The sequence below is a fragment of the Phyllopteryx taeniolatus genome, chromosome 7, assembly GCF_024500385.1.
Source record: "Phyllopteryx taeniolatus isolate TA_2022b chromosome 7, UOR_Ptae_1.2, whole genome shotgun sequence".
Lineage (NCBI taxonomy): Eukaryota > Metazoa > Chordata > Actinopteri > Syngnathiformes > Syngnathidae > Phyllopteryx > Phyllopteryx taeniolatus.
Genome location: NC_084508.1, coordinates 2,663,619 through 2,687,451, shown reverse-complemented (window position 1 = coordinate 2,687,451; position 23,833 = coordinate 2,663,619). Strand labels below are relative to the sequence as shown.

Here is a 23,833-nt window from a genome sequence, read left to right as displayed (position 1 = left end):
CAATAAACAATTTCACAAAAAAATAGTAAAATATTTGGAAACTATTTTTTTTTTTTCACTTTATCAAATAGTTAAGGTAATTATAATTACTTAGAAATAATAATACAAAAATTTGAATTATTATAACCAACTATTTTGCATGTTTTAAATACAAATTTGATTCCACTTTCTTTTTTAACCTCCTCTGGCAATGACCTGCCCCATCTGTCCATTTAAAAAAATAAAAATAAAAAAAATATCAAATGCGGGCCTCGCGGAAAACGTTTGCCCGCCATCCAAACCATCACCATCTAAAAAGTGCCTTTTCCAGAGATTGAAATAAAAGAGTTTTGTGCACTGGCGATCCGAGTGCGTGCTAGGAGCCACCTTGGCCTGCGCTCACCCTGTTTTTAGTTTTGCCGCCGCTGACAGAAAATCCGCCGGAGCGGCTCTCTCGTTTCACCGCAAGCCTTAAAAGCGTCCCGTGCCAGATGGCGGGGATGCGAGCTGCACAGGAAGCGTGGGAGAACGCTCAGAAGCAAGCACAATTCACATAATCAATGTAGGATGCATTTTTTTTTTTTTTTTTTTTATAGCTGGGACAGAGAGTACGTAGTTATACGTTTGTCTGTTGTTGATCCAACGTTGAGGATCTTAGTTCACCGCACGTGTTCAAGCAGAGTGCAGCTGGACCCGCAGCACTTGTCTTCAGATTTGAATTACAAACGACAATAGAGACGTCCAAAGAGAAGGCAGATGAGGTTTCGACTTTCCTACACTCCAAAACAACAATAAGCGCTTCATAAATGAGAGGATTCTCAACAAGTACAGTGGAACTTCGGTTTTCATGTGCTCTAGTTTACGTATGACTCAATTGGACGATTTTCTTTGTCTAAACGTTGTCCCAGTTTTTATACAGTCGCTTGATTTTCATTTTCATTCATCAAATCGATGTGCATTCTTTCGAACAATTTCAGTAAAAAAAGGGTTCAACAGATGGCAAGGAGTATTAAGGTTTAATTAGCAACTCAAGGCAATAACCCTCCCGGTCTGCTCGGCAACACTAAGGAAATATCTGCGTAGCACATTCTACCAAAAGTCAGACCTTCAAAATAAAAGCCTGCATTATAAAAACACAGTTTTGCCACACTTGCTTGGGCCAAATGTTGTTGATTTAACAGTCACACTCAATGAACAAGAATTAAATAGTTTGAGTACGACCTCTAAATAAGCCACCATGGGGTGGAAAAACAAGTGCAGTGAAACTTACTATACAAGCGCTTTTTTCCTCCCCAAGCCTTGATTTTGACAGGACGTTACGCCGATGCTACCCCAACTTGTCCAAGTGTTGCCAAGCAGACCGGTAGGCTTATTATTGCCTTGAGTTCTTAATAAAGGCTTGTATTGTGCAATACGTCTTGCCATCTGTTGAACACCCTCCTTTACACAATATGACAGAAAGTTCCCCATTGGTAAAAGTGAGTAACACGATAGAATTCAAGAAAGAACTCATACTAAAGTACAAAAAATGACTCCACCCTCTTCCCTCCTCCATATGCCATCACAAGTCTACAAAAAGTTTTTATCAACTTCATCAGTGATTTATATTAATTTTCCCACTGTTTTTGTATGTAAAGATATACTTATTCTTTTAAAAAATATATTGTTTGTAAATATTTTTGGGCGTCTGGAACAGATTAATTGAATTTACTTTATTTCCTATGGGAAAAATTGCTGTGGATTTCATACAGTTCGGTTTTAGTCAAGACTTTCTGGCACGCACTGCTCACCACAACCGAGTTTCGAGTATATAGAATAAAATCAGCCTATAATGTCAGGTGAAAACAAGGTGTGGCAGAAATATTCCAGGACTGGTGTCACAAAAAGATATCTTTCCAACCCAAGTTCTCCTTTCAATGTGGCCCAGACGAGCAACCGACAAGTCTACAAGGAGTTCCGAGTACGCGGACTTCTATGCCTTTCTGTGACTCTTCCAGTCCCTCTGTTCAACCTGCTTCGGCACGGTTTGTAATTATTATAATGAGGAGGATAACATCTCGAGCGTCAAAGAGGGACAAAAAGGAGGCCAGCCAGAGATGATACAGGCAGGAATGACAGAAGAAGACATTTCACGACAGCGGGGGGTTCGGAGGTCAGGCGGAATATTCCGGACTCGGCAGACAGCTGCCGGATGACGAGTTGGGACGCGGATGCGGCGGATAGATGTGCGCTAAATCCGACTTGGACATTAAGACCTTAAAATTCACGCATTATGCACGGTGAAATTCAAGAGCATAACAAATAATGCTCGCTATCTGGCCAAATTCATGAATTTGCATCGCTAGCCTACTGATGGGAAGTCAAAACTGGAGGGTTAGCTATAACACTCAGCTCTAATCTGACAAGAACCCTTTTTTTTTCTTTTTTTTTTCCCCCCAAAGAAAAACTAAAAATATTAGATCACAAAAGAAACATAAATAACAGATGTAAATTACACAAATATTAGAAAATAATCAGAAATTATTTGATAAAATGGAAAAATAAGAAAATACTGAAAATATTTGAAAATACTGCACAAATACAATGTAAACAAGTTAGACAAAAATATAAGAGTTGATAAAAAAAAATATATACAATTACAAAAAAAATACTAAGGTAGTAGACTAAATAAAAAAACTTTGACTGAAAGCGAATCACATTAGATGAAAAGTACAAAAATATTCAAAAATAATACACAAATATAAAAAATATGAACGTATTAGACAACAAATACAAAAAGAAATTATGAAAAATTTAAGAAAAAGTATAAAAATTATACAAAGTATACACATACAGTATTAGACAAAAAAGAAATATGAACAATATAAACCAATTAGATTAAAAATACAAAAATATGAAAAATGTGAAAAAAAATGTGTTAAAAATAAAAATAAAAATCTGCAAAAGAAGACAATTGAAAAAAATCTATAGAAATAAAAGAATTTATGTAAGCTATTCAAATATAAAACACAAATATTACACACAAAAAAAATATTAGATTAAAATATAAACATATACACACACACACACATATACATATATGTATAAAACAATACAGAAATGATCGCCCAAAATAAGAGGAGAAAAAAAATTATAAAAATAAAAAAATATAGGACAAAAATATTTAAATATCAAACAAGGCTACAAAAAGTACACACATACGAGCCAAAGAAAGATCTGAAAATAATACACAAATATTACAATAATATCAGATGAAAAAATGCAAACCCCCAAAAGAAAGAGAAAAAAAAATAAAAGAAAAGGAAATTATTATTATTATTATTTTTATATATATATATAGTGGACACCAGTATACTAACTGTGTGAAATGTTATCAGCAATTAGTGTGTGCGTTTGTGGTCATGTGGGCGCGAGTGAGATGCAGACACACCACTAAAATAGTGACAGACATATGCAGCAGCTGATCTACACACACACACACACACACACACACGCACGTACGCACGCACGCACGCACACACACACACACAAACACATTTAACAGTGAAGATACAGAACCCGTAAATCTTTGCATTTAAACCTAAAAACGGGCCTTCCTGTTTGATTCAAAAGAACCAAAATAGCACAGCCACTCATTCATTCACTCATTCATTCATTTGACTCCAAATGAGGAATATTCAGACTTGAAGCTGCCAATAAATCACCCGAAATGTAAACTCAAGGAAACGCACAACCAGTAAGTATTCTGTTTCAATGAGCCATACCTGAGCTGAGCTGGAGTGCCGCTCTTCGCACTCTTCATCAAAATCGCAGCCTCGCGACCAGACACTATGACACACACACACACAAACACACACTCAAAGTGACACACGCACGGACAAACAGAGTGAGGGGCGCGGCGGGGTGGGGGCGGGGAGGGGTCACGCCCCGAGTCGCCAAATTCCACGAGATGAAAAAAGGGTCGGCAGAATAGAGATGTACAATATCGAAGGGAATAACCACCAGTATGGTGCAATTTCGGAGACTGTTCTGGCAAAAATACGCCTCAAAGGTCAAAGCTGGAGTTCAAAAACATCGTCACGGGTGCCAAATCGCGCGACACTGTGAATTTGTTAACGCCACAAGTGTGGTTAGCTTTTTCTTTTGCTTTTTTGGGGGGCAAACCAATACAAACACACCAAAGCAATACAAAAGTATCTAAAAATATAGATATATATCTATATTTTTTAAACACTGTACTGGTAAAAATACCCCAAAAATAAAATGGAAAAAAATGACAAAAATACAACTAATCATGAAAAATATACCAAGATCAGAAAAAATAAATAAAAATAAATAATCTATCAACAGCCAGAGCAAAAGAACCTCTAAAATAAAATTACAATATTTTTGAAATACAATATAATTGGTAAAAATACAAAAATATTGAAAATAACAAAATAAAAATACAACAAAATGAAATGTATACAAACATTAGAAAAAAGTAATGATGTAAGCAATAAAAAAAGAACATCTAAAAATAAAATTAAAGTTATTAAAAAATATATAAAAGAAATGCAGATTTGAAAATCAAATACAAAGAATAATTCAACATACAAATATAGCATTAAAATATAAGAATACATATTTAAGAATAGAATTTTTAAATGTACATATTTTTTTGTAAGTTAATTTTTTGGGGGGGAGACCATTACATTCATTTGCACTTCTATAATTATAAAATATTTTAATTTAAAAATATAATAACAATAATAATAACCAAAGAATAGAAAATAAACAAAACAACAAACATACAATAAATCATGAAAAAAACACAGTGATTAACTTTCTACGTTTTCTTTGGCTTTTTTGGTGTTTTGTGACGGCCAAGAAGAAAATTGTGACGATAACCATAGAACAGAAAACAAAATGTGCTGCAACAGCGTAATGCGGCTGCTAGTACAATACGAGCGATGCAATTGAACGTGAGGCACACAAGAGGACATAAACTACTAGACTGACGCCAAAAGCGGATTCTTCTCAGTCAGCACATAGAAAATGGTTTTGGTGGTTGCTGTGTTGTGCTCTCTCTCTCTCTGTCTGTTGAGGATTACATCCACTCAGCCACAAGGGCGGAGACTTGTATTTCGCTCAGGGGAGAGAACCCCCCCCCCCAAGAGCGGGATTATTTGTGGCACTTGTTACTAGGAGAGTCCAAACTATGTTTGTGTATGAGGTGCTCAAAATAAAAGACATAACAGTAAGTCATTTCATTGAGTTTTGTAACTCACTCACAATCACTCTCGCTCTCTCTCTCACACACACACACACACACACACAACGTCAGAATTCAACGTACCGTACCGTACTTTGCTTTTCAGTTCACATTGGGTGCAGTACGGGAACAAAATGTCAAGCATAAAGGGCTTTTCTTTTTGTTTAAACAAACTGCTTGCAGTAAATGAAAGATACTCAAAAACAAAGAATGTATGTCATAAAATAAAATAAGTATTTTTTTTTTATGATAAAATTATTATTATTTACCTTTTCATTTTCAAAAAAGTGCAACATCAATAGCTTGTCTTCTTTTTAGGAATGTGAAAATTTTGGGACTTTTGGTCCGTTTTTGAAGAAAATAATTTTCTTGAAATTGTCCGGTTCTAAAAATCAGCCAAAATGGAGATGTTGCTTTTTTGCGTTTGAAGTTTCCATTTTTTTCCCCCAAAAATTCCAAAATGTTCACATTCCTAAAAATAAGACAAGCTATTATTGATGTTGCACTTTCCTATATACAATGATCGCATCATTCCTAGAACGATGGGCCCGCGGGCCACCGACGTGTTTCTCGGGGGCTACCCGGCGCCCCCGTGCACCGCGTTGGCGACCCCTGCCTCGGCGGTTCCTTTTTATCAACACGACCTCCGCCGCGCTTGACCTCGGCGGAGGTCGTTCTTAACTCGACTTTGGAGCCAACAGTCGTGTTTACTGTCAATATGGAGCGCTCACACAGCTGCCTTCTTGTCTCATCTGCTCATAAAAACATGCACAGACATGGCATATGTGTATTATTTTTTTTTTTGTTTCTTTTTTTTTTTTTAACTACTCTATCAAAAGATGTTGAAACATGAAAGACAAAGACAAAGCGGCCGCACATCAAACGCTGCGCTCTTGGCAGCCGGCATCCAGGAAAGGAATCGAGTAAGCCATCAAAGGGTTTTTTTTTTTTTTTTTTTTTAATCGGGATGCAAGTCGAACGGCCATCGAGTCACCCGACAGGTGGCGCCAGCGAGCAGATGTGGCACGCGGGCCGAGGCCGGCGCGATGACTCGACGCTACAAAAGCGGAGACGTGGCTCGGCCCGACTTCCGCGGACTTCCGCGGCTCCCCCCCCACCCCCCCCGCGTCGACTGTCACCTGTCCCGTGACTTCCCTTCTCGTTTGAAGCGGCAAGCGGCGCGTCGACGCTTTTATAGGCTCAGACTTGCTTTTCCTGATGTTTTGTCATCGGGCGCCCGCAATTACCGCTCACACGGCAGCGTCTCCTTTCAAGTTTCCGACGCTCATCCTCAAAGCGTGTCGCGCCGCTGCGACGCCCGCAATCGGATTCCTACGCGTGAGCAAGGTCTTGAAATCTCCGTCGCCATTTGTTCCACGTTTCACGTTCCAGAGCCGCCCGCAATATGCGAAAAGCTCACAACTCCAGAAACCATAGAAAACATTTTTTTCCCCCCATCGTTCTATTTAAATGTATTGAAAAACTTTTTTAAACACATTTTAAAAGTACTGTGTTAATTGTTTGAAGGTTTATAATTACCTAATAATTATTTAATTTAATAATTGAAATGTGTTTCAAGGGCTAAAACTATCAAATGATTTTATTATTTTTTTAAAAATATGATCTCTGGATTTTCACTTATCCCCGCTTCGGTTTGAAATGTATCCCCCTGTGATAAACAGAGGTTCACTTTCTATACTTTTTGTGACATTTTTGTCAGGCGGTGCGTCATGAGATTTTTCAAATGTAAAATGTGTAAAAATAAAGGTCAGGGGAAAAAAAAAAAAACTGGGTTACACGCTATCACGCGGCGATGATGTCATGCGATTTACGCAGCTGACGTCGCGTCCGGGGCGAACTGAATTGAACTCCGCTTTAAGAGACACGTGTTAAATTCCTTTTTAAAATGTGAATCGTTTAAAAAATAAAAATAAAAAAAATCGATCTCTACAAGCAACATTTTAAAAAATGACAATTGCTCCCACAGCAGAATTTTCGAAAAGCCACTCATGTCTGCCTCACTTCGCCGAGGCCAGTTGGCCTTCATGAGCCACTTTGGAGGCAAAAGCACAACTGAGGCGGAAATCCAGCGGCGGATTTGCGGGTATTCTGGGACGGAGTGGTGAGAGCGGGAGAAGTCTCACCTTGTTGGGTGCAACTTCACACCCGGTCTCCAGGCGACCTTCGGGGAGAGGCGACTCGAGCATGGAAGACGGAACAGATTCCACCGTCACGACCGCTGTTAACGTGCTGGCGAGAAATAGCGATGGCTGAGCGTGTGAGCTTTTTTTTTTTTGTTTCTTTGTTGTTGTTTTGTTTTTTAACTGCAGATATCTTCACGCGCATCAGTTATCGCGACGGTGAGACGCAAACAATACGTCAAAGTGACAGGCTCACATCCACTCGCTAAATCTCTGCAGATGTCCTACTTAAACAGTATTTTTTTGTTTTTTTTTGCAATCGTGCAGTCATGGGAGGTATTATAGTGAAGCATCGGTATTTACGATACTTATTTTCTTTTCATTGGGGCTCGGACCCTCACACTTGACAATTTGCAAGCAAAAATTGGAGACATAAGCGCTGAATGGTGCCAGTGAATTTGCAGTTTGGCAGACAGCAAACATTTTTTACTTTATTGCCAGCCCCACTGTCAAACTAAACATATAACGGAGAGAATTACACATTGTGTAGACAGTATATTAAAACAACAACCACATAAATTTGCCTGAAGGAAGTCAGTTTAGTTCATACTAACAAACGATGAAAACCACTATATATATATATATATATATTCATTCAAGTGTGCGCCATGGACCCCAGGTGGGCACTTGAAGGAGCAGCACAATGTCCATTGGATTGAAGCAAAAAAAAAAATATTTCATTCTTTTACATTCTATTAAATTATGTCATTACTGTATGTTTTTATGAATTACATCATTACACAGTACTATTTTTCTGAATTATTTTTTGGTGGGGGGGGGGCTGGAACAGATTAATGGCATTTCCATTCAGTTCAATGGGGCACTCCATTTTGAGTGCAAGTGAAGCGTGCAAGCGCTCACTCTACTACTTGGAGCTCAAAGGCAAAATGATGTCAGGGTTTGCTCTGATTTTCCTTTTTTTTTTCTTTTTTTTTTTTTTCTAAAGCATTAAATTCAGTTTCCTCTTGTAGGCATGAGGAGGAGTTCAAGTGAAGTGGGGCGAGGGGTGTCGTTAAAAAAAAAGAGTCAGCATTGCAACGGGCCTGCGTCATGAGTCAGCAGCCGGTCACCTGCTATGACTTCATTGCACTGTTGCACTTCTCATCTGCTCGTACAGTAACAACACATTGCACTTTAAAACCAAAAAAACCCAATGGTGAACAAATGTTTTTTCTAACCTAATTACAGCCGCCGAAGCGCAGCATCCTTTTTCGGATCTAATGCCACCGGCATTTCACGGAAGCGCGTGTTCCAAAAGGTCATCCCCGCTTCCATGGGTGTCGGTGGACACAAAGCGGAGATGATAAACGGACCCCCCCCGTCTCCACTCGCCTTGCGTCCTGTGTTGTGTTTGTACAGCGTTTAGCGTAATGGCACGGAAGAGCATCAGACTCAACTAAAATAGCAACCTTGAGTGCGCTATAATTGAGCAGACTGGGTTTGTTCTGTCTGCTCGGCAGCGCGTTCAAATGCTGGCAAATGTGTCATCAAGCGACCCGAAGGAAGACCGCACACAGAGAGTCACGTTTTCATTATCATCTTGGGCTCCGTTGCCACAGCAACGCCACACTGTGCGCTCGCACATAACGCACATGCCGGAAAACGTCACATTTCTAAAGGGGATTTTCAACGTAAAGTTTGTTCACGTTCAATAGCGGTTACTGCGAAGGGTTCCCCCTCCTGTGATTTTGAAAAATGAAAACCCGACCCAATCACGATCGTGTTAACGTAACAACGTGCAACCCCGAACGCAAACTCACATTCAAAAACACACACTCGCATGCACGCAAACACACACGTGCATACGCACACTTAACTCACAATCATACACACGCGCTGCCATTCACTCATATTTACACACACACATAAACATGCACACACTTTCACACTCACAGTATACACTCACTCACTTATGCTTACACACACATGCACACACACACAAACACACACAATCAAACACGCATTCAAAAGGAGAACAGTCGCGAGGAGCTGCTGTAGGCCACAACTCACACCAAGACGCTCACACATTGTCTGACCGACTCCAGCTCCTGACGCCACGCGCTAGGCCACGCCCCTTAAAAGCACACATCCAACAAACAAATACTACAGTAGGGACAGTAATTACAATTTATGAAAAGTTTATTTCTTTACATTTTAATGTATGCGTTATGTTTTTATACAATGCGGTGCCATTTTCGTCATTAACACATTCACCGCCATTGACGGCTTTAGAAGCCGAATATCCATGTTAACCGGGAAGGCTGGCAGTGAATTTAAAAACGTAACCAAAAAAAAAAATGCGTGTTTTGTGGGAGCTGGACCAACGATCAAAGTTCCACTGCACTCAAGCACGAGAGGACGTGCAGAAAGGCTTTCCGGACCGGGTTGGGGCTTTTTTTTTTTTTTTTTTAAACATTGTTACACAACTGTATGCCTCACACAAGGTGACTTCATATTCTGACGCACGGCTGATTAGAGTAACTGGTAGATTTGTGGTTGGGGAATATTTCTTGTTTCTTTGAACAAGCACTGTGTACGCTGCTTTTGCTGTATGGGTGTTCGTCCTTAAAATACATCACGTTTAAACGGATCCTGCGAGCAGTTATTATTGAAGTCGCTTTGACTCGAACAAAGGGAGACAAACTGCAGTCAACCACATGAAGGCCACGCCCGGGAGTCAGAAATGTCTTTTTAAAAGCTGCCATCCACTCGTTCATATTTTGGGTAGAACAGAAAGGCGAGGAGCAGGCACACACACACACACACATCACAATATAATCACTATGATTGTGTAAATACTATTAAATGGAGTAAGGTCTCACTCAAGTCATGGGGAAATGAGCCTCTGAAAATATATAGTAGATAATGGTTACTTATTATATAAGTGAGATGTCATTTTTCTGATAGTAAGAGACTGCCGGAGACAAACAAGTTTTTGGACTCGTTGTGGTTTGCTGCCCCCTGGCGGTCATTACGTGGACGCGCAGTCCGTCGAAACGGATTGACAGATGATTTATTTACATTAGGTACCAGCTCAAAAATTATTCGACTCTCCATGTACCACCATAATGACCAACAGTAAAAAAAAAACAGTAGCTAATAGGCCTAAGTTGTCATCAAAATAAGGGCTGAGGTTTTATTCCTAAAGAGTATATTTAATATTATCATAAACCAATGAAACATTACGCAGCGTTTGAATGTTAACACTATGCTTCCCTATAGGAGAAAAAAAAATTAGTCAAATAATGATTGAATTAAAATTAAATTAAAATTAATTAAAATTAAAGTTAGAAATATAAAAAAAAAAAAAAAGTTTAAACAAGTCCTAAAGATTCAATGCAAATGTATTGTACTTAGTTAAATACAACTGAACTGTACTCTACAAATGCACTGCACTGAATTAAATGAATAAATACATAAATAATTAAGCCTGTGTCAAGTTTTGCACAGACACAAACATTTAATTCAGTGATTCTTTCACATACCACTGGAGGGAGCCTGCGTACCACTCGTGATATTTGTACCAGACGATAGATAGAGAGATAGATACAGGTCATTATGGGCTGTGCCTTTCCATATATACTGCAGATGGATGTTGGACATACTGTACCATATGATTTAGTACGCTTTGAGTGATGATCAGTTCCTTTCCAGAAAGAGAGACAGCCGATGGACATGATGTGGTATGCATTGGATCATGAGTCGTTTCTTGTCAGCGTTCGCTCGATGGATGGATTACAGCATACTATTTATACAGACACCCGGGAGCATCTGAAGCAACTTTACTTCAAATTCCATTGCCACTCGTGCACTATTACCCAAACAAAAATCAGGTCGTACATCTCGTTTTTAATAAGGAGAATAGCACTATTGTAGTCCTGAAAAAAAAAAAAAAAAAAAACTTATCGTAATAACATGATAAAATAGTAAGAATTAACCAGTTTGTGCTAAATTGATTGTGACTCTGCAGCTCCTTCAAGTTCTGGTGCGCGTCTTGGCCATCTGGGGGCAGTATAATACAGACATACCGATATACAAGGAGACAGTGGCAAACGAAGCTCAGTGAGCTGCTGGAATGTTCGTCGCTTTTTGTCGTTTCTCGGAAATGATAAAGAAAACATGCCTGTCAGTATTGTTGCATTGTGCGTCTGCATGTTTTGTTCCACATTTGCCTTTGAATATCCACTGCTTCAAGTGTTACAACGTTGCCACACAGGTGGTATTCATTAGCCCGTCTATGGCATTTTGCATTGTTTGTTAGCAGCAGGCTAAGCAGACTTTCCTTTGGCAAATAGCCAAACACATGTGCTGTATGTGTACATTTTGCTTACCGCCAAATAATGGAGCCCTATTCAACTGCTTGCAAAATAGTGAACCAGCATTTGACTGGACCGGTTTGCTTCTTGCCAAATAGTGAACCCATATTTAATTGTACTGTACTGCTTTGTTTCTTGCCAAATAGTGAACCCACATTTAGGTATGGCACTTAACTTGCAAAATAGCGTGCCAAAATGTGTACTGCTTTGTTTCTTGTCAAATAGTGAACCCACGGTGAACTGTACCGGTTTGCGTCTTTCCAAATGGTGAAGCCACCTTCAACTGCTTGCCAAATAGTGAACCCCACTGTTAACTGTTGTATTCCAGATGTGGTCTAAGTGATGAAAGTGATGAATTTGTTTGTGTACCTGATGAGCGGCAGCGGGTTAGCGCTGACTCGGCATTCGAGACGAATGGGGCTGCCCTCCGCCACTTCCTGACTCTTCAGCTTCTGCACGAAGCACGGCGGTGACAGGGGTCCCGACGCGGCCGGCGCCCCGCCGCCGGCGTCTTGGCACTCTCGGGCGGCCGGCGCCCCCTCCGGAGCGACCGGTCGCTGCGTCCGCTCCGTCTGGCCTGAGGGCCCGGTCGGGTCCCCACGAGGGGCCGGCCGCTGGCTCCCGGGTGACAAATATCCGCTATCCGGGGAGGACGATTCCTCCTCCGCCGCTCGCTCCAGGTGAGAAGAACCTTTAAAGATGGACGACAGCTCCTCGATGAAGGTGGCGGCGCGGCTGCAAAACTCTGAGGCCGAAGACGCGCGGTCGTTGAGCTCCAAGCCTTCGTGGAGCAACCGGGGTTTATCCTGCTTGTAGACCGGCGGGACCGGCTTGAGGCGGCCCACCTTCTCGGGCGAGGACGCATCAGACCGGCCGAGGGCGGCGGCGTCATCCGTGCTGGAGGCTTCGGTCTCCCGGACGACCTCGCCGTCGTGGGAGGGGCTCCGCCGGGGGTCCGGACGCTGATCCTCCACAGAGTCACCGAAGGCCTCCCAGGCCAGGTCCAGGCTGCGGTTGATCTCCTCGGCGCTCAGGAAGGCGGTGAGGTCGGCGAAGTCCCCGTCGCCGGCGTCCGGCTCGGCCCGGAGGGCGGCATCCCCCTCCGGGGCGGCGGCGGCGACGTCCTCGAGCAGCGCAGCGACTGGAGGGAGTGGCCGGTTCTGACACCCGTCCTGCATCCTGCAAAACACCGCAGATGTTAGAGTTGCGTTGACTTCATCGATTAAGACCAATTCAAAGTGAAAAGAAAGTCAAATTTGACACACCGAAGAGAGGGAAAGCTGTTAATAAAACTGCCAAATTGGAATGACTGGGAAAAAAAAAAAAAAAAAAAAAAAGTTCAAGTATACGAAATGAGGCTTCAAAATCTTGGAAAATCATGTCGTTGTCCACGCTATCAAACGCTGTGGGCGTGTCCGCCCCACTGAAAAATGAATGCAACTTTGTCCACCATCTTTCTTATTCCAACACAACTCTCCAGGTTGGAGCCAGGAAAATATATTCACTGAAAGAAATCCCACCAGGTCATCGTGGGGCTTTCCGCCCCGCTAGCCACCAGCTAGCTTGCGAGGTTGAGGCCCGCCGCACACCGAGCGTCGCGGTCGAACCTGATTGGCCCGGACCGTGGCAAAAAATAAAAAAATAAAAAAATAAAAAAATAAAAAAATAAAAAAATTAAAAAATAAAAAAATAAAAAAATAAAAAAATAAAAAAATAAAAAAATAAAAAAATTTAAAAATTTAAAAATTTAAAAATTTAAAAATTTAAAAATTTAAAAATTTTAAAATTAAGACAGCTGCTGCATTTAGAAATAAATCTCCAAATTCACTTTTACCAAGTATTTAAATAAAATACATAAGACACACTAGAGATGCTGATCATTAAATTGAATGTGTAAAGACTTTTACTAGCACTACAGATTAGATTGAAGTGACAACAAATAGAGGCTGGAATCTGATTGGACAAAGAAGCAGTTCAGCCAAGAGAAATGCTACGAAATGAAGATACAAACATTAGATAACAAATATTAGAGTTTAGGTTGTAAATGTTGGTCAACAGAGAAGGCCTTGCTGCCCCCGACCTGCATGAAAAGGTTTTTACTGTTCTAACATATCAATATTAACGTCATATTTTTACATTCAACTGTCGCTTTTTGTTAAGCGTGAGAAGGCGCGGCGCGTTATGAAACAAGCGCGTGCGTACCGCTTCGTGCTCGGGTGGCTCACGGCGTCCCGAGGAGCAGCTGCTGTTATTTTTAATCCCGCCGGGGCCGCGCCGCAGGCACCGCGACGCCCGCCCCGGACGGTGGGCCGAGCCAGAGGAAAGGGAGGGCCGGGTCCTTAAACGCCCCGTGTGCCATCAAGTGTTTATGGAGCCAAATGGCGCCCTTAAACGCAGTGTCGACCGACGAGATGGAGAACGGCATTAAATATGAATGTGGAAACTTTCACACGACACCGCGCGAAGCCTGACGTGCCTCCAGTAAAGTATTTGAAATGATAGATTTGATTTTGTACAAGAAGAAAACAGCCTTGAAATACAAGAAGGCATGGGGGGGGGAATGATGGTTTGGTATCGCAAGCAGGGATGGCGCGATATTATTTCGATATCGGGATTGTATCATGATTAGGGGTGCGAAAGGGGTGGAAAATTTCAGGTAAAACTGTGGAATTTTGGAAATACTCCAGATTGGAAAGCTGCCAGTGGAATTAACAGGGAAGTGAGGATCATTTAATGGGAAGGAATCACATTCAAGCATAAATGTAAACATTTTGGTTTATCATAACCAGAGCAGGACCGTCATAAGAAAACAGCAATAATATTCGTAATTCTTCGCAGAGGATCAAGAATATATGCCGGTGAGTATTTTAAAATGATCTGTCTACAAGACTCACCGTTTGTGTTCAAATAGCCGTTACACTGCCGAATGGATGCTACTCGTTAGCCTGTCAATGTAGTTTCCCGTTATTTGTTAGCATGAGGCTAGCGGAGGTTGTGTGGTTATTTGAAAGACACAACGTGAAAGTCTTTGTTTTTGTTTAGTTGGGCAGTAAACTTCAACTGAGCGTCAATAAAGAAGAATCGCCCACGAAATCGATCTGCCAAACTGCTGCTCGTTGTGAAGTCCGTTGAGTTCACTGCCAGCGTCCAGAGTGCAGATCTCAAGTTTTTGCTCGAACGTTAAAGCGGGGGGGGGGGGAATCTTTTGCCGTGCAACAGCTCGGATCTCGTAAAACGCAGAAGTCAGTTCACTGGTTTCTCAAGGCAACACTGCATTGGCAAAATGTGTATTCTTGAACATGTAGCAAAAGCACAATTCAAGAGTTAAATTAAGCACATTTTGACACATATCAATATTGTACCATGAGAATGGCCATTTGTTTTTTCATCCCAGTCCTAATAATCAATAATAAACATCATTTGCTGAATATGAATAATCCTAATAAGGGCACACACTCGCCTTCAAGTGAGCTTCTGGTCCAAACGTCCTTCCTTTCTTGCCTGTTGTCCTTCCAGTTTCGCCTCGGGAATCGGCCCAGAAAGGAAGAAGCGTCCTTCACCCTACTGGCCCGTATGGGAGCTAGCAGGACCACCTCTCGGGTTCGGGGTCCGGTGTGCCTGTGCGGTCCCGGGCTGGGGCTGCTCGCTCTGTGTGTGTGTGTGTGTGTGTGGCGCGGGGAGGGGGGGCTAAATTTGGCTCCCCCCGGCTCAGGTTTCACGGCCCGACTTCTGGCTAGGAGGCCGAGTGGTGCGAAGGTATCGCACCTGACAGACGAATGCAACGTGTCACACAGACAAACGCAACCGCTGCGTCAGTGGACGATCGTCCCAGTGACGACACGATCCGTTATGTCACCGTGTTAGTGTAGCGGTTACGGGTTGTCTAATGCACTGTTAAGTGTCTCGCCGCATGCTCCGCTGTTATGTCTGTAAATGGGCATTGGGGGGGATGGGGGTCATGCGTGCGGTCAAGGTCAAGTGCAGATCGACATTATGCGCCGTGCACGATGCCCGTAAAGGCAGACGTTTTATCGACTTTTTCGCACGTCACTATTTAAACTATAGAGCCCCAGACATGACAAGAGAGGGGGGGGGTAAAAAAAAAAAAATAGAAGTCATTAGACATATTTGTAAGCATATCATTTGCAGTAACGCGACATTGAAAACTGCTATACTGGTATAACAAAGAATTACTGGAGTAAATGTTCAAACCTCACGCTACAGTGACTTAAACAGTTTTTTTAAATCCACTATTACACATTTGTTAAGTTCAGTTCAGTTGTATTTAACGTTTAAGTAGAACACAGTTGTGTTTATTATTTTCGAACAGTTTGTTTCCAGTTTGTTTTAAGGAATCATTATAAATCAAATTTGTCCTTTTTCTATATTTAAAATAAAGCTTCTCCCTCATTTTTGATGAACACTACGCTACTGTATTTTAATGTTGGTGGTATTCGGAGAGCCAAGTATTTTTTTTTATGTGGTACTTCGTGTAAAAAGTTTAGAGAACCACTAGTCAATTAGTTGATGGGGGAAAAAAAAAAATTATAATAAACATTTAATGAGCAGCAGTCTTGGTTGAAAAAACAAACAACAAAAAAAAACATCTGACTCGGATTCGGATGTTCATTAAGGACGGGGGCTTGACGGTGCCAACCGAGGGGGCTTCTACGCTTGGCTGCGGAGCAACTGTGCCCATATGAGGAGCATCCCGGGCTTGAGACAGACGACTTTTGGAGCGCGTCCAGCGAGCGCGGAGGTCAGGATGGCGGCTCGGGAGGTCTATTTGTGGGGCCGCGCTATCACATTTGGCGCTCTCGCCAAGCTATTCCCGGTTCTTCGTCAATCTACTGATTACAGCGGAGTGGGCTTGCGATAGGACAGGAAGGAATTTCCACTTTTAAACACACACACTCATAAAACCTGTGTACAGTACTCATCATCCATGCCACAGTAGTGTCACGTATTGAGAATTTTAAAATAGCCACATGACTGCACTGCGACTTTACTTTATCTGCGCGTGGCAGAATAGACGTCGAATATTTCTATTCTTACACCACATATCCGAAGTATGACCTCCTGCACGGCAGATTGCACTTGCATGACACAACGCGCGTGTACGCCGCTCACAAACGCTGAAGGCCAACGGCCTGTTGGGTGGAATTTCAGGAGGAGCCTCGCGTGCACACGCGAACGTGAAGAGCCTGGAAAAGCGAATTTCGAGATTTCTGTCGGAAAAACAGAAGATAGTTGGTGAAAAATGTGAAAAAAAAATAAAATGTTAGCCCGGCGACACACAAAAAGGAAAGTCACAATCAGTGATGTTGCGTGGGTCACTTGTTAAAGGGGGCATTATATAAAAAAAAATTTGTTTGTGAGCGAGCTGGTGATCGAGGTTAAGCAGCAGTTTAAGGGTTTAACTAGTCAGCGGCGGCTTTGCGCAAGCGTTAAGCGCCTTTCATTCGCAGTCTGGGCGAGGAACCGGGTCCCAAGAGTCTCACAAAAAGTCCCTAGATTTGCTGCTTTTTTTTTTTTTATTTTTTTTTTTAAACTAGCCGCTAGAAAGGTCTGGAACAAAGTCGCTACGTAGGCAACGCGCCGTAGCCCTGGCTTTGCCACCGGTTGTCACGGTAACAAATGCTGTACTCTGCATTAGCATGCGAGAGATGACTCCAAAAAAAAGTTGACCATTGCCCATATTCATGGGTGAAACCCGAAATAGCAACCATAAAAATAGCAATTACTACTTTCCAATTAGCCATTTCATTACGTTTCTCAGTGATACATAGATACCATCATTGTCTAAATAAAACAAAAGACCGAACATCTCAAATCAAGGCAAAATATGCATGTTCTTTGTCTACCAAGACTTTTCTTCAGTTTTGTGTAAGATCATTTCACCCGTGTCAAGCATTTTTTGTTTTTTCTTTCAAATCTTCATTGGTTGGACTGTCTACTGCCGGAGTGTCCTTGGGCAAGGCACTGAACACTCGATTCGAAACTGTTCTCAATCGCCTTACCTCGTTAAGCAAAGGAATAATCACAATAAGGTCTCGTTAACTTGCTACTGACATTTTATTACTGGTTATTAGTAAGTTTAGCTTAAAGTAAAAAAAGGGTCATAATTCAAATTGTATAGATATAAGCTGCATAAATACACAAATTTGAAGACATTAGTAGGGGGGGGGGGTTGAGGCTAGCTATGTTAATTTGTTAATAAGATATCGTGCCAGCTCACATGTTCCTGTTCCATAGACCATTTCCTGTTTGTAAACAAAAGCGCTACGATATTTCCGGATGGCAGAAAGTGACTAACAATGGCCGTCCTGAAATGGCAATGAAGACAAAGACGTGCTGTGATTGGAGTTTCCCGTCAGCTATACCACAAACAGTTTCAGGTTTTTTTTTTAAGGATTCCCTTTAAAAAAAAAAAAAAAAATAGGTGAGGAGGATCATTGTGGTAAAAAGTTGTACAGAGAAGATTGCAAAATGTGGCAGCGACTTCTAAGGGACAGACTGGGACCCAAACCTGAAGGACATTTCCTCACAGGTCTGTCTCATATGTTTGCTTGGCTTATTTCTGAATAATTTAGCGAAACATACCGGCTATCCTGCTCGCTAACGTCAGCGCTAGAGGGCGCTATCCATTTCAGCTTGGAAAGCGCACGCCCGTGCCATTAATCCGAGCAACAGAAAGTCAAATCATTTGCCAGTTGCTCGACGACCATGTTAACTAGAGTACGTCTGAATTTTGAACTTGTAAATTACTGCCGACGTTGCGTCTCATTTCCAAGGACTCGATGTCACGCAACATCATTTTTTTCCCGCACCATTTATGCCGTTTTCTCAATGGCGCTGCCTTGGCCAAACGACACAGAAGTATTTCCCCAAGTGTTTTATGAATCGATATAATGTAGGAGTACTGAAACCAATGGTCCTTTCGACCATATTGGAATTTATTGAGATGTACTTGTATCACTCCACTACTTCCTTGACACCGGTAACTACTTATCGGCAAGGAGGGCTTTGGCGAAATCGGAGGACGTTACGGAGAGCACAAAAATACGCAGTTGGGCGTTTTTCAGCGAAGAGTCGGTGAGTTCATCTGAAGAAACTCAGAGACTTTTTATTAAGACACCTGTGAACTGTTTTAAATTGTTGGAGGTTAAAACAAATAAATAATGTCTCCTTTAAAGTCCCTCAGCGTCTTTATTGCTTTTTTTGTCCCCGGTACACACGTGGCTGTTGACTTGCGACTTAAAGGTGAATCTTTTATGACAGACGTCGCAGCTGAACAATCTTTCCCCGGTGTGCGTCCTCATGTGCATGGTGACGTACGCTTTGGTGGAGAAGCCTTTTTTGCACACGGAACACGTGAAGGGTTTCTCCCCGGTGTGCGTCCGCATGTGCGTACTGACGTCGCGCTTGCAGAAGAAGCAGCGGCCGCACACTTCGCAGCTGAAAGGTTTCTCCCCCGTGTGCGTCCGCATGTGCGTCTTCAGGTGCGCTTTGGTGAAGAAGCGTTTGGCGCACACGGTGCAGCTGAAAGGCTTGTCGGCAAAGTGTCGCTTCATGTGGATCCTCAAGTATTGCTTGAGGGAGAAGGTCTCGCTGCAGACGGTGCAGCCGAAGGGCTTCTCGTCCGTGTGCGTCTCCTCGTGCGTCTTCATGTCGGACTTGGTGGAGAAGCTCTTGGCGCACACGGCGCAGCTGAAGGGTTTCTCTCCGGTGTGCGTGCGCATGTGTCGTTTCAAAGTTCCCTTCAGGGTGAACGTTTTGCCGCATTCGGCGCAGATGCACTGCGCGTTGTAGGCGGCCTGCGTCGGCTCGCCTTTAGGCGTCTTGTGAGGTGGTTCGGTCTCGGAAGAGTGCGACGCGGCGTCGTCCGCGTCCGCTCGCGATCCGCCGCAGCGCTCGCCGTCGCCGTGCGCTTCCAGTTCGGCTTTTGTCGAGAAACCTGCGGCGCAGGCTGAGCAGGCGAAAGGTTTATCCAGAGAGTGTGTCCTCATGTGTATCATCAAGTATTTCTTCACGGAGAACTTTTTAGCGCAAATGTCACAGTTGAAAGGTTTCTCGCCGGTGTGTTTTGCCTGCACGTGTACCTTCAAATCGGATTTCCTGGTGAAGCTCTTCGTGCAGTACGAACATGCAAACGGTTTCTCTCCGCTGTGCGTTCTCATGTGTCTGTTCAAGTTTCCCCTCTGGACAAACACTTTCCCACACTGGCTGCACGTTAACGGATTGTTGTCACCTTTAGTGTCCGAAGGTTCTTTGGTGTCGTCGCTGTGGTCGGTGTCGGAAGACGGCGACATCGCGTCGTCCGTGTCGGACAGCGGAGCAAAGCGGCTGTCAGCTTCGGCTTCCGAGCTTCCGCCGTCTCGGTTTTGCTCACCGCGTCGAGCGCCGTCGTCTTCACTCTTCACGGTGACGACGGTACAATTGCCCTCCTCATCTTCCTCTTTAATGTCGGAGGGCTCTGCTGGATCCTCCTGCCGCTCAGAGGGAGCCTCTTCTTCGCTCTCCACCAACACCTGCCGGATGTCTGATGGACACAAAAATATTGATTATTCGATGCATCGCAATTCAATATCATTTGAAACGACAACAACATTGTGACCGAAGCAGTCGGCGACGTGAAGCCAGAGCCTTCGACGTCGAAATCTCACGTTTAGGATCGATTTGGATTCCTGTGTCATTCCAGACTACAGCAAACAGGCACAGGCACAGACATGCAAACACCACTTTGCTTTTTTGTTTTGGGCTCCAACTTGAGCCAGGCCCATGTCCACCAGCACCTGATGCCTCAAGTAAGAATACTGTTACTTGACAATAATGTGATACTCCTCCAAAAAAATTACTTGAGTAAAAAGTAGAGTGAAATAATTACTCGAGTACTGAGTAAATAGTGAGTAACTTCAGATTTTTTTTCAAATCCCGGCCCCGCCTGTGTGGACTTTGCATGTTCTCCCCGTGCCTGTGTGGGTTTTCTCCGGGTACTCCGGTTTCCTTCCACATCCCAAAACAAAAACATACATGGTAGGTTGATTGAAGACTAAATTGCCCATAGGTCTGAACATGAGTGCGAAAGGTTGTTTGTTTCTATGTGCCCTGCGATTGGCTGGCGACCAGTTCAGGGTGTACCCCGCCTCTCACCAGAAGATGGCTGACAAAAAAAAAACATGAAAGCTGTTGTTTTTGTTCGTCTAAATGTAAACACGACGAGTTGCGCGCCGTTGCCTTCATGGTAACGACGACCTTCCCAACATGGCCGCCACGTAGGCACAACGATCAGCGGGGCTGGCTTATCTAGTGTTAACACCTATGCCCGTGAAGCCCAATAGAAGACGTTGTGTGATGTCATGTGACTTTCTTGTGTCGTTTGATTGGTGAAATAGACTTAAACGTCACTCGCGCTAAATTAGAAACATCGCACAATGCGGAAGTCTAAAGTCGTTGTCTCCCGCACGAAATAGTTGATAATCAATAATTGATAAATAAAAGTAGCGAGCGACATTTAGATAATTGTAACGGAGTAAAAGTACCGTTACTTCTTAACAGCAGAAGCGGCGAAAGTGTTTTTTTCTGGTCTCGTCAACTCCTGTGACTTATCCAGGCGGAACGTCAGGCCGATGCGCTCGCAAATTCGTCCGCCGCGGAGTAATATTCAGAAATGACGTGTGTGCGTGCGTGTGTGTAATGGATCTGGCTGCCAGCGTTGATTGGGTACGAAACAGCCTATGACGATGGCGACCCCCCAAGGAAAAATCATCGGATCTATACGATTCACATCAATGGCCCAGTTTCAATTCAAAACGCAGAATTCTGGAGGTTGCCATTTCCCGACATCAAAGGACTTATCAAATTTTTGATACTTCAAAGATTTTTACTCGACCTCAAAAGTCTCAGTCGGACTTCTGTTTTTTTTTGTCTCTCTCTTTCTTTTCTTTGCATTTACAGCACCAGAATGCTGTTTTGACCTTAGCTCCTTTTAAACTTGACACATTTTTTTAAGAAAAATGTTTTTGAGACCAGAAGACTCAGCACCGAATGTTTTCCCATGACGTCACATTGGTTACCATATTGCTGGTTCACTTTCATTGCTACAACACCCTTCAGCCATAACAATAACTATTATTATGATTGTTGGATAAATACTTTATTGACTCCTACTGGTCTCGCTGATGAATATTAAATATTGCCATAGTTTGAGTGCAATTTCAAAACAAATCTTATACGGTGAGGATGGATACCAGTGAGGGTTTCCCGCACGATGTGGGTTACTTTGACTTTATTTTTTGCAAAGATTTCAAAACACGTTTTTTTCCCCACGTTGTCTTTACGGTGTTGTCGTGTGACCAATTTTAGGGGAATAAACACAGGAAGACATGAATTTGACTGAATCAGCTTCTGATTGCCAGCATAATGACGTCGTTTAAAACGACAATGGGATGACCGTAATGCAGACACGCAAATCGAAATTGTGGCCGCAACGGCCGACTGGAACAAATTAGTCAAAGAAAAAATAAAAAAATAATTTAAAAAAGTGGGCCATGCAACATGAAAAACGAACTTGATGACAAACCCGATGCGCGTAATCCAACTTGAGGCTTGAGCACAGCGTCCAGAATTTGGCGTTGTCGCTCGTTCTCCACTTTGGTGCGACAAAGTTCCTCTTCGTAGTCCGCGATGGTTCTCTCGAAGAGTTGGAAAATCTCTTCGACGGCCACGTTCAGCCGCTGCTTCACCAACTCTCGCAACATTCTCACTTTGCACATTTTCGCGCTTCCGCTCGCGTTAGCTAGCCCAACTAGCAACGTGTTGCCAACATCCGCCTTTCATTCTTCTTCGGTGGTGACTTTTAAGAGGGAGGCGGCGCGGCTGCCATCTACAGGTTGCGCTCGGTCATTACAGCAACAGTTGGTGAGCGCGGCGTTTCTCGATGACGTCAATTATCACATTTTAGCAGTTATTTTCTCCCCATTTTTTCAGTTTTTTTCTCGAGTTGTCAGCTCTGAGTATATTATTTGCCAGGTTTGGGTAATTATTTGGTCTGCTTTTGTAAATTGTCATTTTTTGTAAGGTTTTGTCAGATTCTTACAGCTTTGCCTGATTTTTCTCATGCGTTTGTGTTTAATCTCATAGTCTTGTTATTGTATGCTTTTTAAAATCTTTTTGTATTATTATTTTTTTTAAATTATTTTTGCATTTGTCACATTTTCTTATTAACAGATTTTTGTTTCAAGTTTGCAGGATTGTTATCAGTTCTGCCATGTTTTTTTGTGTGCCAGATTCTTGTCTATTTTTCAGCACATATCAGACCTTTCTGTTTATTGTCACATTTTTTGTATGCTTTTTAAAATCTTTTTATTTTTTTGAGGTTGTTTTTGTCAGATTATTTTGCCAGTTGGCACACTTTGTAATTTATTGTCAGATTTCTGTTCGTTTTACCAGATTTTCTAGTTTTGCCAGGGTTTTTCCCTGATTTTTGTCACCTTTTTTGTCAGACTAGTATTTTAGTTTGCTTTAAAAATACTATGCATTTTTGTTGCATTTTGTTTTAAGTTTAGTCAGTTTTTTATTTGCAAGATCGGGTCAGATTTGTCTGTTGTTTTGCATGATCTGTCTAATTTTTGTTTTTTGTATTTAAAAAAATATATAATTTTTAAGTGTTTATTAGACTTGTATCAGTTTTACAAAAATGTGTTCTTTTTTGCAGGATTGTCTTCATATTTTTGACAGTTTTGTCCCCCGATTTTTTTGCCTTTTTTAAAAATTATTTTTTTTTTACTTCACATAAGCGGAAATTGTACGCAAGGCAGAACGTATCTTCTATCACTGACATACTTTTAACGTTGTAGTCGAACAGTAAATATTTGTATGAAAAACACCTGGAGTCGATGAAAATGAAAAACAGTAAAGTGCGGTGGTAACTGAGCGTGCGTTCTTGTGACCACGTGACGTACTTCATAAACATAATTAGTTAATTATGTGCTATTCATGCCTTTGTATAATAGTTATGTGCAGTCTAAATTTAACTCATAAGTGGTGGATTATTATTATTATTTTTTCTTTTACATTTAAGC

At 42.2% G+C, this 23,833-nt stretch overlaps 2 protein-coding genes across 2 annotated transcripts in view; both read right to left on the bottom strand.

Annotated features, from left to right (window-relative positions):
• The window catches only part of palld (palladin, cytoskeletal associated protein), a 46,674-nt gene extending 31,091 nt beyond the window's left edge, over window positions 1–15,583 (bottom strand). The window contains 2 exon segments of the mRNA XM_061778285.1: window positions 12,120–12,929; window positions 15,211–15,583. Coding sequence (XP_061634269.1) covers window positions 12,120–12,928 — 809 coding nt within the window. The 5' untranslated portion in view covers window position 12,929; window positions 15,211–15,583.
• Window positions 15,584–17,291: 1,708 nt separating this feature from the next.
• LOC133480383 (gastrula zinc finger protein XlCGF57.1-like) lies at window positions 17,292–23,745 on the bottom strand. The gene is made up of 2 exons (XM_061778288.1): window positions 22,333–23,745; window positions 17,292–20,292 (listed from the first exon to the last, which is right to left on the bottom strand). Exons 1-2 carry the CDS (start codon window positions 22,523–22,525, stop codon window positions 18,941–18,943), a joined length of 1,545 nt encoding a protein of 514 aa, XP_061634272.1. The 5' UTR covers window positions 22,526–23,745; the 3' UTR covers window positions 17,292–18,940.
• Between the last annotated feature and the right edge of the window lie 88 nt (window positions 23,746–23,833).

What these genes read in the sequence shown, in the direction of transcription:
- LOC133480383 (XM_061778288.1), bottom strand. Translation starts at nt 22,525, where the DNA reads ATGTGCAAAGTGAGAATGTTGCGAGAGTTGGTGAAGCAGCGGCTGAAC. An exon ending in AGTTGGATTACGCGCATCGG is followed by an intron (nt 20,293 to 22,332) that starts GTTTGTCATCAA and finishes TGTGTCCATCAG; the next exon opens with ACATCCGGCAGGTGTTGGTG.